The 12,835-nt window shown below is 44.1% G+C and overlaps 1 protein-coding gene across 1 annotated transcript in view; it reads left to right on the top strand.

Annotated features, from left to right (window-relative positions):
* LOC309889541 (homer protein homolog 1-like) overlaps nucleotides 1-12,835 on the top strand; it is a gene marked incomplete at both ends in the record, with an annotated part of 121,137 nt that overhangs the window by 45,245 nt on the left and 63,057 nt on the right. Inside the window, one exon of the mRNA XM_082782391.1 lies at nucleotides 931-1,023. Coding sequence (XP_082638517.1) covers nucleotides 931-1,023 — 93 coding nt within the window. The remainder of the gene's footprint in view (nucleotides 1-930; nucleotides 1,024-12,835) is intronic.

Here is a 12,835-nt window from a genome sequence, read left to right as displayed (position 1 = left end):
TATCGTTTCAATCATGAAAGAATGAAGTCTGTTAAAGTCTCTAGGCTAATAATGACTACAGTAAGCTTCAGAACCAGATCATTTATTGTAAGGAAGAGAGTAAGACCTGAATTTGAAAGCAGCTGTGTAAGGCAGTTTATCACTGTTTTTTGGTTTAACCTTGGTAGGCAGCTAAGCACCACACAGATGCTCTCTCACTCCCCCTCCTCAGCAGGATGAAGGCGGGGGAGAAAATAAGATGGAGAGAAACTTGCAGATTTGAGATATAAGTAATTTAAAGAAAGAAAAGAAAAGGCCATTCATGGAAGGAAAAGAAAAAAAATCTATACTCCCTATCAGCAAATGATGTCCAGCCAATCCCTGGAAGCAGGGCCCCACTAAGCATGATGTCATATGGTATGGAATATCCCCTTGGTCAATTTAGGTCAGCTGCCCCAGCTATGTCCCCTCCCCACCTCTTGCCCACCCCCAACTTACTGGCCTTTGGGGGTGGGAGGTTAGAGAGACAGATAAGATGCTATGCAATCACTGTTCAACAATAGGCAAAACATTGGTGCAATATCAACACTGCTGTAGCTACAAATGCAAAGCACAGAATTATATGCTCTGCTGCGGGGAAAGTTAACTCCATTCCAGCCAGACCCAGTACAATTAACCATATCTGAGGTGTTGGTTTTGTTTTAAATGCTATCACCAACAGGTTAAACTTTGCTGCATCATAATTTTCCTGTCATAAACAGTACATTATGTCTGAAAGGTACTGAAAGGTGTCACTGTGTATCTCACTTAAATAAGTATCTAATAAGGAGAAAAAAATAAAAATTCTACCGACAATTTAACTTCATAAAATGTTACGTACAGCATTTTTTTCTGCATGTGGTATAACTACTTCACACCTTCTCTTTTTTTTTTAAACATATGTACTTTCAGTTTGCAGAAAAATTTCAGGAATTCAAAGAAGCTGCACGACTAGCAAAGGAAAAATCCCAAGAAAAGATGGAGCTAACAAGTACACCCTCTCAAGTGAGTCTTATTCTCTAATTCAAGCCTAGTACTTCATGTTTTGTGCTACCTTCTGTTTTAAGAATTCATATTGTATCTTACACACATGTATTAAAAATGAACAGGGTACTTCCCAGTTAACCTGAATCCTCTAAACAGTCAGCTAGAAGTGTCAAGAAATCTAAGAGGGTAACAAAGATTGTGAAGGGTCTAGAGGAGAAGATGTATGAGGAGTGGCTGAGGTCACTTGGCTTGTTCAGCTTAGAGAAGAGAAGGCTGAAGGGAGACTTCATAGTGGTATAAAGCTTCCTCACCAGGGGGAGCAAAGGGGGAAGCACTGATCTCTTTGGTGAACAGGGACAAGACCCGAGGGAATGGCTTGAAGCTACAACAGTGGAGGGTCAGGCTGGATATCAGGAAAAGGTTCTTCACTGAGAGGGTGGTCGAGCGCTGGAACAGGCTTCCCAGGAAAGTGGTCATGGCACCAAACCTGTCAGAGTTCATGAAGCTTTGGACAATGCTCTCAGACATATGGTATGATTTCTGTGTGGTCCTGTGTGGAGCCAGGAGTTGGACTTGATGATCCTTGTGGGTCTCTTCCAACTTGGGATATTCTATGATTCTATGATTCTAAGAATGCATTTAACATACATTAAAGAAGAGTCAAAGGTGTTTGCTTTAGAACAAAATTAGCCTTTTGTTTTGCCCATTCCTTTCTTTGAGCTTTCCCCCAGAAATGTTATGAGCAAAGATGGCAATCAGTTATATAAGTAAATCTATAGTAAATACCTTTTGTGTTTTCTCTTATTGCATCTATGAAACTTAAGGTGATGCACTGTAAAGGACTGCATATAAGAAACATTATAAAAAACAGTCAAAGTTAAAACAGAAAACTATTTCTATTTATTTCCTACTGTGTAGTATTCACTCATGAAGTTTATTATAGTCAGTCAATTTGTTTTCAGTAATAGTGAAGACAAAGGTAAATCTTGCTCTTAGAAGATGAAACAGTTTTAAAACTTCAGCAGGGATTCCTGAGTTGAGTAGGTGTCGTGGTTTAACCCGGCCGGCAGCTAAACACCACACAGCCGTTTGCTCACACTCCCCCCTCCCTCTCTGGGATGGGGGAGAGAAACGGAAAGTGAAGCCTGTGAGTTGAGATAAAGACAGTTTAGTAAGACAGGAAAATAATAATAATAATAATAATACAAATAATAATAATAATAATAATAATAACAACAATGATGATAATAGTACTACTACTAATAATGTGTACAAACAAGTGATGCACAATGCAATTGCTCACCACCCACTGACTGATGCCCAGCCTAACCCCAAGCAGTCCGGCCCGCCTCCCCCGGCTAGCCACCCCTATATATTGTTTAGCATGACGTCAGATGGTATGGAATACCCCTTTGGCTAGTTTGGGTCACCTGTCCTGGGTCTGTCCCCTCCCAGCTCCTGCTGCACCCCTAGTCTGCCCGTTGGCAGGACAGAGCAAGAAGCTGAGATGTCCTTGGCTTGGTATAAGCACTGCTCTGCAACAATTAAAACATAGGGGTGTTATCAGCACTCTTCTCATCCTAAGCCAAAACATAGTATTCTACCAGCTACTAGGAAGAAAATTAACTCTGTCCTAACTGAAACCAGGACAGTAGGATTAATACAACTGATTCTTTTTTTTTTTTTTTTTTTTTTTTTTTTTTTTGTTCTTCTAGGGAATGCATCTTTATGCATTGAATCAGTGCATTTCTTTTGTGCTTTGCACCACGATATACTTCTGATCTTTGATAGAACAAGGATGGCAGGAAGTTTACAACATGCTGTATGAATAGGTTTATTGCCACTAGAAAGCTACGTCCTTCTAAGACAAGTCAGTGGAACAAAGACAAAAATATACACAATGAACCAATCTCATGTTGTTTTCCCTGGCAGGAATTTTTGCCAAAGTGCTAGGCTGGCTTTTGGTATTAAAGGGAAGCTGCTTGCTCTAGCATAACAAGAAAAAAACAAGGTTGTCTTTTTTATTAGTTTTCTTGACTGTCCCTGAATTTCTGAAAAATTTCATAAAAAAAACACATAAATAAGAGAAATATGTATTTCAGTATTGTAACCTAGTATACATTTGGCTTTATGTGCAGTAAAGTACTTCAGCCAGGCCTCTAGTTAGATAGAGGTGGGGAGAAGAATCCTGGAATGCAACTTCCTGGTCCAGGTATTAGACAAACTAAACAGAGAAGAAGCATTAGTGGACCTGGTGCTCACCAATGCAGATTAACTCATTGAAGAGGTTAAGACTGGAAGCAGACTGGGCTGCCTGACTGGAGGCAGACTGACCATGTCCTGGCTGAGTTTGTGATCTCAAGTACTATGAGCAAAGAGCAAAGTCAGGACCCTGAACTTCTGAAGAGCAAACTTCCAGCTGTTTAAAGACCTAACAGATGAGATCCCATGGAACACTGTCCTTAGGGACAAAGGAGCTGATCAGAGCTGGCAACTATTTAAAGACACTTTTCTTAGCGTGCAAGAGCGCTACATCCCCATGGGTAAGAAATCAAGCAGGGAAGACAGGAAACCGGCATGGCTGAGGAAGGACCTGCTCGTCAAATTGAGGCACAAGAAGGAAATGCATAGGCAGTGGAAGAAGGGACATGTGGCCTGGGAAGGGTACAGGGATGCAGTCCGGATGTGCAGGGATGGGATAAGGAAAGCCAAGTCACAGATGAAACTAAACTTGGCAAGGCATGCAAAAAATAACAGGAAGGGATTCTATAGGTACATTGGTCAGAAAAGAAAGGCCAAGGAGAGCGTACCCCCTCTGACGGATGAGAAGGGTGAACTGGTAATGACAGACATGGAGAAGGTTGAGGTATTCACCAACTTCTTTGCCTCAGTCTTCACTGCCAGTCAGGCTTCCCACGTCTCTTGAGTCCCTGAACCTCGAAGCAGGGCCTGGGGGAGCAAAGTCTCTCCCACAGTAAGTGAAGAGCAGGTTTGAGACCACATAATGAAACTGAACATGCATAAGTCTATGAGGCCCGATGACATGCATCCCAGTGTCCTGAGGGAACTGGCTGATGTAGTTGACAAGCCACTCTCCGTCGTATTTGAATAGTCATGGCAGTCAGGCAAAGTCCCTGGTGACTAGAAAAAGTGAAACATCGCTCCCATTCTTAAAAAGGGCAGAAAGGAAGACCTGGAGAGCTACAGACAGGTGAGCCTCACCCCTGTTCCTGGGAAGATCATGGAACAGATCCTCCTGGAAGCAATGTCAGAGCACATGCAAATCAAAGAGGTGATCCGAGACAGCCAGCATGGCTTCACCAAGGGTAAATCGTGCCTGACCAATTTGTGGAGTGACTATTATGTAGTGACTGCATCGGTCCATAAGGGAAGATCAACCGATGTCATCTAACTGGACTTCTGTAAGGCCTTTGACACAGTCCCACATGACATCCTGGTCTCCAAATTGGAGCAATGTGGATTTGAAGGATGGATCATTCAGTGGATAAGGAATTGCCTTGATGTCGTTACACAGAGAGCTGTGGTCAAGGGGGTCCAGGTGGTGGCTGGTGATGAGTGGTATCCCTCAGGGGTCCATCTTGGGACCAGTACTGTTTAATATTGTTATTAACAACATAAGCAGTTGCAGATGACTCCAAGCTGAGTGGTGCAGTTCATACAAGAGAAGGAAGGGATGCCATCCAAAGGGACTTGGACAAGCTAGAAAAGTGGGCCCATGTGAACCTAATGAGGTTCAACAAATCAAAGTGCAAGGTACTATACCTGGGTCAGGGCAATCCCAGACATGAGTACAGACTGGGAGAAGAACTCATTAAGAGAAGCCCTGCAGAGAAAGACTTTGGAGGTTCTAGTGGAGGAAAAGCTCAGCTTCAGCTAGCAGAGTGCGCTTGCATCCCAGAAGGCCAGCTGCATCCTGGGCTGCATCAACAGAGGAGTGGCCAGAAGGTCAAGGGAGGTGATTGTCCCCCTCTACTCTGTCCTTGTGAGGCCCCACCTGGAGTATTTCAATGAGGTGTGGGGTCCCCAGCACAAAAAATATGTTGACCTGTTAGAACTGGTCCAGAGGAGGGCAGTGAAGAGGATTAGTGGACTGGAGAACCTCTCCTATGAAGAAAAGCTGAGAGAGCTGGGGTTGTTCACCCTAGAGAAGAGAAGGCTCCGGGGAGACCTTATTGTGACCTTTCAGTATTTTAAGGGGGCTTATAAAAAAGATGGAGAGCAACTTTTTGCTCGGGCAGATAATAATAGGACATGGGGTAATGTTTTTTTAATTTGAAGACATGAGATTTAGATTAGAAGTTAGAAGGAAATTCTTCACTGTGAGGGTGGTGAGGCACTGGAACAGGTTGCCCAGATAGGCTGTGGATGCCCCATCCCTGGAGGTGTTCAAGACTGGTTGGATGGGGCCCTGGGGCACCTGATCCAGTGGGTGGCATTGTTGCCCATGGCAGGGGGACTGGAACTAGATGATCTTTAACGTTCCTTCCAACCAAGCCACTCGTTTCCATGTTTCTGTGTTCATAGGGAAAGCAATTGCTGTGCTTCTCTTTTGACATACTGTTTAAAAATCAGGATTTAAATTTGACACTGTCAAATGGAGTGACTTATTATTTGTTTTGGACAGAATTACTCAGAGACAAGATACTTTTATTTAACAGTTGCCCAGGGTTAAAACTTTCTCTTAATCTATATGAGCTATTGATATTGTTAACTTTCCTGTATAGATTTTGCCTTTGGAGCCCTGTATTTTATATTGTAGGCAGCTATAGAAATTTTATCTTGAGGAGTTCTAGACTGCATGTTGAAAGTTGCATTTTAATTACTACATACTTGGGAATAATTTCATATTCAGCCCTTACTTTTCATTTTGTCTTTTAGCTGTGTTGATAAGTTAGTATATTGTTCTGAAAGATACAGTTAGTGCAAGTGCTGACACATCAGCATAATATGTTTTGACCCAAGTGCAGCACCCAGCACTGTTGGATTTTTGAAACAGCAAGGAGGCCATGACTTGTAGCTGAGCAAACCAAGCTACCAGGACAACTACGAGAGGTTCCCATGACAATGCTCCCATATCGCCCGGTTGAGGAATTTAAAAAATATTGTTGCCAGCAGCTGGCTTCAAGGACAAGATCTATATGACTGCTAATCACAAGGAGGTTGTTTTCTTGCAGGTGGGGTTGTTTTCTTGCAGTTGTTTGTCTGAGTGCTTTTGACCGATAATATTGTGTGAGACAATATCCGCCCCTGTTAAGTTTTCTATAAAAGTCAGGCTATTCGGGTAATAAAGGGAGAGCATGATCTGACCATACTGGTGTCTGTCGTGTTTTTGGCCGTTCTTCCTGCAACAAATGGTGCCCGAACAGGCTGAGACCTGGCGAGACACGGAGAGACGCTGATAGACCTGAGAGACGCTGAGAAACCTGAGATGCTGAGAAACGCTGAGAGACCTGAGACGCAGAGAGACTAGGAACAGAGATGCGGTAATAACGCGGGATGCTGAGAGACGCGGAGCACAGACCCGGACAGACGCGGTGAGACGCGGAGCAGAGTCACGCTGAGACGCGCAGAAGAGTTGTGGTGAGACGCACAAAGTCGCGGTGAGACACGGAATAGTGAAGTATCGCGGTGAGACGCGGGACATCCGGGGCCAAGTTGCTACGAGAGATCGGAGGCGTCCATGAAAACGGCAGACGACCGCCACCGTTTGGCGAGTTGGCACATAGCAGAGGGGTGTAGATCACGACCCTGCAGCTGTTCTGATATAACCATGGAGGAGGAAGCAGCTATCCAGCTTCTCTCTAGTATTCTCTCTAAGACAGGTGTATCTTGCAATGTAAAAAAGATCAAATCCTTGGTGCACTGGGCTCAGAAGGAGGGTTTTCTGAAGGAAGTCCCTCTCATGTTTAGAGTGGTGGCACGTAGGAAATCGCTTATGGGATAAAGCCATCTCAAGTGGAAAGCTAGATAAAGATGTAAGTTGGACGTGGCACACAGTTATTAATATGCTGTGCAGTATGAAAACCGAACAGCAGCTCGCTATGGCGGCAGCACAAGCTTTGTCAATACCAACTGGGATTGACAGAACTCCGAGTACAAAACCTGAGACCTCAGGAACACGGCTGGCACAATCTTTTTCATTGGTTCCTGTACCCACCCTGGTTCAGTGTATGACCTCTCCAATAAAGGAATCAGTGGCAGAAATAACTAACGGACTATCGGAGCAGAGTGCTGATGGGGAGTGGGGGTTGCCCTCCACACTCCCCACACCAGAAAATCTTGCTAAAGCTGTGCTGCCAGCATCTATGCCGCTGCCAGGCAGCAATAAATCCACTCGGGATGCTTTGCCAATGAGAGGTGCATCAGCAGCTTGCAAAAATCGACCTTCACTGGAGGACTTGTTCCAAGAACTACTAGTGAAATTGGAGAACTTAAAAATTACGGATTTGGAGGAGCCTCCTCTCTTGTCTGCCCCACCGGAGTCGGCTCCCTCATTATCCGTCGCTACAACACCGTCGGCACCAAGGAGGGACAGGTGCTCTGATGTCATATGTGATGCCATCATAGAGGGGCATATGCATGCTACATCCTTGGCCTGCCCTATTATTATCCACCCTGTGCAAGGCACCGGGTTGTGGCAGCCGCATGACTGCAAGCTTTTACAACAAGCTTGAAAAACGGTTATGGACTACGGTTTACAATCCCAGGCGGCTCGACAGAAAATTCAATGGATTTTCCAGGCAGAACTAATGTGTCCACTTGACTGTCAAAACTTGGCGCGCTTATTGTTAACTCCTTCCTCATTGTTATTGTTTGAAAGGGAATGGTTGCGGTTAGCACAGGGGGAAGCGGGTTTACTGCGTCAACCGAGGGACCCTCTGTATGGGATTACTGCAGAGATGTTAACGGGGATGGGTCCTTATCTCAATACCCAGGTTCAGCTGTAGATCCCTGCGATTATTCACCAAACAGCTGCACAGCTCGCACTGAGGGCTCTTCTTAGTCTCCCAGGGGGAAAGAAAGCACCTCCATTCGCATCAGTAGAACAGGCCCCTGGGGAACCATATGCTAAATTTATCGATCGGTTGTGGGCAGCAATTCCTGATCATCCTGATCTAACAGCGGAGTCTAAAAGCAGTGTGTTTAAAATGCTTGTGTTTGACAATGCAAACCCAAAAACTCAAAACATCTTAGTTACACTGCCGAGAACCGCACCGGTAGAGGACGTGTTGGAAAGGGTATAGAGAGCTGATCAGTCCAGGCAACCAAATGTGGTGGCACAGGCTGTAAGGGACTGTCAGAGACTTGCTCTTATGGTACCCTCCATTAACAAACAAGCCCCAGCAAAGCACTATGAATGGCTAGTGCTTCCGCAGGGGATGAAGAATTCTCCTACATTATGTCAATTATATGTGGCCTGGGCATTAGAACCAATTTGGACAGTGTGATGTGACGTAATTATTTACCATTATATGGATAACATTTGGTTTGGTAGGCCAGAATGCTTCCAGGATTCTGATTCAAACTTTATTCAGGATATATTGGAAGCAAAAGGGTTGAAGATAGCCCCAGAGAAGGTTCAACGGAAACAGCCATGGCTATACTTGGGATGGAACATATCAGACTCTACCATTTGTCCACAGAAAGTTGATAAAACTACGGTGTTACGTAATTTGTCAGATTTACAAATTTTCTTGGGTAATATTCAGTGCGGTTGCCACATTGTATGCATTACTAATGACGACTTAGCTATATTACTACCTTCATTACGGTGCAGGAGTGCAGAGCAACAGATTACACTAACAAATGACCACCGGCAGTCTCCTTCACAAATAGCTTCTAAGGTTGCAGCTGGCTCTGCTTACAGATGTATAGCAGAAGGTGCACTCTTCTTACTGGTAAGCAATCATGTGTCTCATCCATTTGCGGTGATTGGTCAGTGGCAAAAAGAAAAGGGGGAGAGTAAGGGGGCGACAAAGACAGAAACAGTATCAGGAGGATGCCACTGACATTAACAGCGCTGAGAATAGGAATGGCATAAATGAAACAGGTGATAGCAAGGGTGGAATGATAGGGCAGCATTTTCGAGTCCTGGAATGGATTTTCCTACCGGTTCAGCCAAAAACGAGTGTTCAAACACGGGCGGAAGCTATTGCAGAGTTAGTATGTGAGGGTCGCTCTCGGAGTATTGAGATCAGCGGTCAGGAACCAGGAGATATTAGTCTGCCAATAACTCAGGATCATTTGGAATGGTGTTTACAGCAATCCATTCCACTACAAGAAGCTGTGTTAGATTACCCGGGACTGGTACATTCCTGAACTCCAAAGGGGCCTCTCTGGCAAGTTATAAGATCATATAAATGGCAGGTAGTACCACGGTTTTCATCCCGACCAGTGGACCAGTGGTGGGTCACACTGTATACACTGGTGCAGGTGCAGCAAGTAGGAAGGCTGTGTGTGTGTGGTACGAGAACAGAAGTTGGGAGAAATACATAATTCCGAAGGAGACAGGGGATTCATTACAAACATTGGCATTGTCTGGAGTTGTTTGGGCTTGTCAATGCTGGATGCATGAGCTGATTAATTTCGTCTCAGGCTCTCTGTATGTTGTCAACGTGGTAAAATGGATAGAGGATGCCTTGATATGGCACACTGAGAGGGAGAGATTGTTGTCATTATTTCTGCAGCTGCGAGATGCCATTCAGGGGAGAACTGCACCTTACTGTGTTATCCATATATGTAGCCATCAGTTCTCGATTGGGTTAGCAGAAGGTAATTGACAAGCAGACAAGTTGGTGAGTATAGTCACAGCGGGGCCTGAGAGTGATTTTCCACATGCGCGAGTGTCGCACGAAATGTTCCATCAGAATGCAAAGGGTCTTTGGAGAATGCTTGGATTTACTTGGACAGAGGCGAAAGGAATAGTAAGAGCGTGCCCTTCCTGTAGTCGTCATGGACCAGGGTTAGGTTTGGGTATTAATCCACAGGGTGTTAAGGTACTTGAGGTATGGCAAATGGATGTAACGCATGTGCCGGAATTTGGTACTAAAAGATATGTGCATGTGAGAATTGGTACTTTTTCAAGATTCATGTGGGCAGCGGCACAGGGGGGAGAAAAAGCACACCTTGTGTGTAGGCATCTGACGGTGTGTTTTGCCGTTATGGGAGTGCCACAGCAGATCAAGATGGACAATGGTCCAGCATGTGTTAGCAAAAGGGTTAGAAAATTTATGAAAATGTGGGGAGTAAAGCATATCACAGGTATTCCATATTCTCCCACGGGCCAAGTGATGGTCGAACGATCACATCAGGTTTTAAAGGAACAATTAGTGAGATTAAAAGAGATCAAGGACATCGATGAGCAATTGTCCAAGGCATTGTTTGTCTTGAATCACTTATGTTTGACTGGTGACCGAGAAGACCCTCCTGCGAGTATTCATTTTCAAACAATAAATAGAGCAGCACCAAATGTGTTACCACAAATAAGAGTGAATTACCGAGATCCTGCTACAGGAACTTGGAAAGGGCCATACGAGTACAGAAATACAAGTAACACCTGTGGTTACAATGACACTGCTAGGCAGGGTTTAGGGGCTTCTGGCGTGAAGACAAGGGGTAACAACTATAGTGTTTGGAACAATCGTACAGCTATGGCCTTACCTCCTGATGTTTTTCTGATTTGCAGGGATAGGGACTGGCAAGGTATCCCTGCAAATGCTATCGGAGGTCCATGTTACTTAGGTAAACTTATTATATTTGCTCCTAGCTTGTCACAGTTGTGTAAGATCACCAGACATAAATGGGCATTGCTCACACCATATTGCAATAATAATATTGAATTGCTTGGTGTTGCAGCTAGAGTGGCAATTTTCATGCCAGGAGTGGTATCTGCGGCTGCACCTAATAACTTAGAAAAATTGGTATGCTGGGCCGAGAAGCAACGCCATGCCACGACAGAGATACTTGAGGAGATGTTACCAGATCAAAATAGTCTGCGACATGCGCTCTTACAGGATCAAGCTGCTATTGACTTCTTGCTCTTGGCTCAAGGGCATGGGTGTGAGGACTTTGAGGGAATGTGCTGTTTGAACCTTTCTGATCATAGTGAGTCAATTCACAAATCCATTACTTTCCTGAAAGAGCACATGAGAAAGATTCAATATGATATCAATCCTTTCGATCAATGGCTCACTGATTTGTTTGAAACGATGCATATATGGTTACTGGGATTAATCAAAGAGGGATTAAGGATTCTGTTTGTTGTGGTGTTAATCATCATTGCGTGTTGTATTGTAATAAATGTGGTTAAAAGGTTACATGCAAAACTGTTAATTCAGGCTTGGTTTGCTCAAAAAGAAAAAGGGGGAATTGTTGAGGGATTTTTGAAACAGCAAGGAGGCCATGACTTGCTTCAGCTGAGCAAACCAAGCTACCAGGACAACTACGAGAGGTTCCCATGACAATGCTCCCATATCGCCCGGTTGAGGAATTTAAAAAATATTGTTGCCAGCAGCTGGCTTCAAGGACAAGATCTATATGACTGCTAATCACAAGGAGGTTGTTTTCTTGCAGGTGGGGTTGTTTTCTTGCAGTTGTTTGTCTGAGTGTTTTTGACCGATAATATTGTGTGAGACAATATCCGCCCCTGTTAAGTTTGGTATAAAAGTCAGGCTATTCGGGTAATAAAGGGAGAGCATGATCTGACCATACTGGTGTCTGTTGTGTTTTCAGCCATTCTTCCTGCAACACAGCACTTACCCTTGTTGAATGTCATGCAATTGGATGTGGCCCATCGATCTAGCTTATCCAGATCCCTCTGAATAGCCTTCCTACCCTCAAGCAGATCAACACTTCCCCCCAACTTGGTATCATCCACAAACTTACTGAGGGTGCATTTAGTCTCCTCATCCAGATCATTTATAAAAATGTTAAACAAAACTGGCCCCAAGACTCGACTGAACTCCATTCACTATGACTCTTTGAGCCCAGCCATCCAGACAGTTCTTCAACCAGCAAAATGTACACAAGTCCAAGCCATAAGCAGCCACTTTCTTCAGGGGAATACTGTTGGAAACAGTGTCAAAGACTTTATTAAAATCCAGTTTAACTGTATCCACAGCCTTTCCCTCATCTGCTAAGTGTGTCATTTGTCATAGAAAGAGATCAGGTTAATCAGGAAGGACCTGCTGTTCATAAACCCACGCTGGTTGCTTCTGATTGCTTGATTGTCCTGTATGTGATGTGTGATGACACTCAAGATGATCTGTTCCATGACCTTCTCTGGCACTGAGGTCAGACTGACAGGCCTGTAACTCCCCAGATCCTCCTTCCTGCCCTTCTTGTAGATGGGTGTCACATTTGCTAACATCTAGCCAACAGGGACTTCCCTGGTTAGCCATGACCGCCAGTAAATTATTGAAAGTGGCTTGGTGAGCGCTTCTGTCATCTCCTTCAGTATGTTTAGATGAATCCCATCTAGCCCCATAGACTTTTGAACATTCAAAATATGTAGGTCACGCACTTTCCCATTGGATTATAGAGGTTTCATCTCACTCCTTGTCACCATCTTCCAGCTCCTGGGGGCTGTATATAATAATATCAGGTAAGAGAGAGAGAGCTCTATAATAAGCAGGAGGATGGATACTTGCAAATAAATCATAGTTCATTTGTGTTTTGTACAAGATAATATGAATTTTATGGCAATCTATTCCTATGAGGGATGCTGGAAATCAGTGAGCCTCACAGTAATATTGCCTAAAATTCGTATCTCATTTAAGAATTAATTTTAGTACTTATGCACATATTGTCT

Source organism: Aythya marila (assembly GCF_965140915.1).
Source record: "Aythya marila genome assembly, chromosome: W".
NCBI lineage: Eukaryota > Metazoa > Chordata > Aves > Anseriformes > Anatidae > Aythya > Aythya marila.
This window is presented reverse-complemented; position numbering and strand designations above follow the sequence as displayed.